This window comes from Phaethon lepturus, unplaced genomic scaffold (genome assembly GCF_000687285.1).
Source record: "Phaethon lepturus isolate BGI_N335 unplaced genomic scaffold, ASM68728v1 scaffold27193, whole genome shotgun sequence".
Taxonomy (NCBI): Eukaryota; Metazoa; Chordata; class Aves; order Phaethontiformes; family Phaethontidae; genus Phaethon; species Phaethon lepturus.
Genome location: NW_010528796.1, coordinates 1 through 3303, shown reverse-complemented (window position 1 = coordinate 3303; position 3303 = coordinate 1). Strand labels below are relative to the sequence as shown.

At 36.3% G+C, this 3303-nt stretch overlaps 1 protein-coding gene across 1 annotated transcript in view; it reads left to right on the top strand.

Moving 5' to 3' along the window:
* Window positions 1–369, top strand: part of GLE1 (GLE1 RNA export mediator) — a gene marked incomplete at its 5' end in the record, with an annotated part of 9422 nt that extends 9053 nt beyond the window's left edge. The window contains one exon of the mRNA XM_010283767.1: window positions 301–369. Coding sequence (XP_010282069.1) covers window positions 301–369 — 69 coding nt within the window. The remainder of the gene's footprint in view (window positions 1–300) is intronic.
* Window positions 370–3303: the final 2934 nt, after the last annotated feature.

Sequence of the window (3303 nt, the reverse complement as noted above, 5' to 3'; positions counted from 1 at the left end):
GTGAAGTAGGCACTTTGAACCGCTCTCTGTAGTGTTTGTTTAGCCTTGTATTCTGCTTTTTTTGGGGGGAAAGCTTGCAAAACTGTAAAATACCTGATCATTTAAATTGTTTTGTGAATGCTAACTTAGATTATGATCTTAAAATATGATAGCTTCAGAGTTTGTAGTTTCATTTCAAAATTAATTTAGGTACATTTTATTAGCAATGCTTTGAATGTGTGCAGTAAGAGCCATCAAAATTTGGCAAATTAAGATAAACATTTCTTTTTCTCTTGTCCTTTGTTTTTCTCTCCCCACTAGGAATGCCTACAGCAGAAGGAAATTCCATTACCAAAGGGCGCTCTGCAGTCTTCCTTTTGGAGATCATAAATCAGTTTACACTTCTCTCCCCCTGGGTGTCAGTGCTTTAAGACCTGGCTTACTGTTTACATGTAAAGGCAAAATAAATACATTTTGTATAAAGGGGAATGAGGAGAAAATATTCTATCAGCCTGTTAAAGTTTAATTCCTCAAGATTTCTGTTGGGCAGAACAAACTTGTGATTAATTTGTTGGAGATAATTGGAAATAATTTTTTGCTTTGGATTTTTATAAGTTCTTGTATAGTAAATTATGGAAAATTGAAGACTTCTCCTTCATATGTTTGAACATACGGAAGATGTTTTAAATATAGTATCCTGACAGAGATTCTCTTGGATTGAAAATTTGCACAGTGCTGTTCTGTTCACAGAAGTGAAAATACCTCACAACTTTATGAAGTCTTAACAGAGTAATCGATCTCAAAAACTTAGCACTAGAACTTTATTTTTGTATTTATTACATCTTTTAATTATACTGATGTACTTGCATCCTATTTGTCTCAACATCTTAAAACTACAGTGAGATTAGTAAAGGCATTTGGCCTAGCGGTGTTGACACTTACCTCTGTCGAATGCAACTTTGCTCCAAGAGGCAGTACTCTTGATTTAAGGGAGGTAGACTCACTGTTTTAAAAGGTTTGCATGGATAATAGTAACTTCATGGGGGAAGAGCAGAGTTCCTGAAACTATGGAATTTCTGTGTCCGTTGTCCATCTGATGGATGGAAGCTAATAATCAATTTTCTTATAAAAAAAAAAAGTGGCAAAATGATGCATTAATTCGAGCACTTTTGCTGATGCTCTGCCATCATTTGAGGGGGAAATGCTATGCTTGGGTTACCTAAGGTGCATTTTATAAGGGCCCTTTTTATGTAAATGGATTTCTTCCTTATTAGTGTCACGATATTTTATGTATCAAGTACTGTAATACTTTTGTACCAATGGTGGGTTATTCTGAGAGTAGTTAATTCTAGAAATCTGTTTAAATTAATATTAAAGTTTGATTTTTTGCTTTTTAATCTGAAGCTGATGCGGTTTGTTTTTTCTATATATTCTGTAGAGGAATGGTCAAGAAAATCTACAGCTCCTTGATGAATACAGGAGAGAGATTGTATGGGAGATCAGAGTGTTGGGACATTTGTCTGATTTATGGTGCACTGTCCTTGAACTATTTTGGTGGCCTCTAAGTTGAGAAAATTTGCTGCTGAGTTTTAGAAGGTAGTGTGTTATTTTTGCAATATACTGTTGCAAGTTAAAGTTACTATTATTTTTACCAGACCGGTTTTTGTTATTCCTAGAGGCATCATAACTTGAAGCGGTAGAAAGCAGAGTTGAGGACATAGGAGAATTTGAATTTGATTTTTATACAGTTCTCTTGAGATTTTTTAGAAAAGGTTGTAACATGTACTTTAGAATTCAGGCCTTTAAAACCTTTAACCTTGACTTTAAAATTGACTGGTAAATAAATTAAATTTGTATTTGATGTATATATTTTGTAAACCAACTCTGGAATTCTTTAGACTGGTGTTACTGGTGATTGTTCTGGGATGCTGGAAATCTCCTTCCAGTATCCTTTTACCTTAACACTGAAGCAATATACAGCTTTCATTAGTATACTTGAAAATGTTTGGGGTTTTTTATACTGAGTGGAAATGTTTTAATTACATCTTGCATATCTACCATTATGCTGGAAACTCACTTTGCCAGGACAGTAATTGGTACTGTCTGTTAGAAACAATTGTCTGCCGGTGCCAAAACACAAGGAGGGATTTGATGGTATGTACAAGCTGCAATAGTGTTGTTCTTTTTTGCTGACAGGTACTAGGTTTTTCTAACATTTACGAGGGGGGGGCAGGGAATGTAAGTATATTTTTATAAATAACAAACATGGTATCCTTTTCTGCCTCAGTAAGGACTTCTAGATATTTATATGCTATTTCAAAAACGTTATTAAACATTTCTAAGTAAGTAATGAGTGGACTTCAGAAGAATCATTAAAAATGAGTATTTATTTTTAGGTGAAGCTTAAGATTGTATCTACTGATTGAACTGATTGTTGACTTGTACTATGCAATTCTGTTTTTTGTCATTTTAGCAGTTTTGAATGTTAGCCATTTGGTGTTATGAAGATGCAGTGCAAATAAGGTCCTTATGCATGTATTCATGGTATTTTCATATGCATATTCATATCAAATATGACAAAGGAGAGCATCTCAGATGTGAAAATGCTGTGCATTCAGGACGAGAGGCATTAAAATTGCCGTGAGTCATACTCTTCCTTGGAGACAGTCGTTCCAGGCAGTCCCACAGGTTGCGATGCAATGTCACTGCAAATGTGCTTTTTCCATTTAAGTACTTTTTTATAAAAGGGAATGTTATTAACACAAAAATCACTCAAACCTACTCACTACTTTGATCCCATAAAGTTCTTGCTGCCTTACCAGACCTCTTAAAAAAAAAAAAAAAGAGAGAGATTAATTTCTTTGCCATGTCTATTTTAAACATCGAGAGTGTATTAAGGTCTCATTTTCTTTTGAATTTATGCATTGACTTTTCAAAAATAGATTTCTCTTGACAGGCGTATGCAGCCTTTTGATGCTCTGTCCTTGCCAAGCTGCTTTGTGAGTGCGACCCCGCACACTCCTTCAAAAAAACAGCTTTACCCACACTTTTTAATCATGTAAAACTAATGAGGCTGCTGCTTTGAGTCTGGCCTGTTGATTTAAATGGTAAGGCCTGTCACCCATCCTCAGCTCTAGCCTTCAGGAGTCCAAGCTGGCCCTGGCTGAGGAGAAAGGGGCAGAACACCCAGCTGCCTCCATGCTGCACAGACATTTTAACAGACTCCTAAAGTAATCTTGTATTTTTTTCCGTGGCCGAGGCTGGCCGGTGAAGGGCGGTGAGGCAATGGCCAAAGGCCCAACACCCCCCACACACGCCCCGCGC